This window comes from Bison bison, unplaced genomic scaffold (assembly GCF_000754665.1).
Source record: "Bison bison bison isolate TAMUID 2011002044 unplaced genomic scaffold, Bison_UMD1.0 scf7180017864379, whole genome shotgun sequence".
Classification (NCBI taxonomy): domain Eukaryota; kingdom Metazoa; phylum Chordata; class Mammalia; order Artiodactyla; family Bovidae; genus Bison; species Bison bison.
In genome coordinates this window covers 3446403-3447224 of record NW_011494951.1, presented here as the reverse complement: position 1 = coordinate 3447224, position 822 = coordinate 3446403, and the positions used below count along the sequence as shown (strand labels likewise).

The 822-nt window shown below is 59.2% G+C and overlaps 1 protein-coding gene across 1 annotated transcript in view; it reads right to left on the bottom strand.

Annotated features, from left to right (window-relative positions):
- KCNH2 (potassium voltage-gated channel, subfamily H (eag-related), member 2) overlaps window positions 1-822 on the bottom strand; it is a 19632-nt gene that overhangs the window by 6683 nt on the left and 12127 nt on the right. The window contains 1 exon segment of the mRNA XM_010857366.1: window positions 10-176. Within this exon segment, the coding sequence (XP_010855668.1) occupies window positions 10-176 (167 nt within the window).

Sequence of the window (822 nt, the reverse complement as noted above, 5' to 3'; positions counted from 1 at the left end):
TAGGGCCGCTCCACGTTGCCGATGGCATACCAGATGCAGGCCAGCCAGTGCGCGATGAGTGCGAAGGTGCACATGAGCAGAAAGAGCACGGCCGCCCCATACTCCGAGTATCGGTCCAGCTTCCGGGCCACACGTACCAGCCGCAGCAGCCGCGCCGTCTTCAGCAGCCCAATCAGCTACGGGGAGCAGCAGATAATCAGTGGGGTGAAGTGGGGGTGGTGATGGATGAAGCATGGGCGGCACTGCAGCCCTCAGTGCGGAGGCAGCAGAGGGAAGATCCCTAAAGACTCTCCCCAGAACCTCCTCCTAATATCAGTAGGAGCACCTCCCACCCGCTGTGCCCGGCAGAGTCCCATTCCCCTTTTGTGCCACTCCCGGGTGGCTCAGACAGTAAAGAATCCACCTGCAGTGTAAGAGTCCCAGGTTCAATCCCTGGGTTGGGAAGATCCCCTGGGGAAGGGAATGACAACCCACTCCAGTGTTCTTGCCTGGAGAATCCCACGGACAGAGGAAACCTGGTGGGCTACAGTCCATGGGGTCACAAAGAGTCGGACACAACTGAGCGACCAACACTTTCACTTCACAGTAACAAATGGCTCACAGTTCCCCACAACCAGGATGAAACAACTGGGGCTCAGAAAGGTGCACCCACCCTCAGGTGCCTAGCCAGAGCTCCACCGGCTTCAAGGCCTTTTCATATGAATCAGAAGGCAGTGGCCACTCTGGACAGACACACTGGGAAAAGGCGGGGCCCCTGGACCTTTACAACCAGGAAGCGGCTCGCACGGAAAGGGGTGCAGGCAGGGGTGAGCTGGGGGCCCC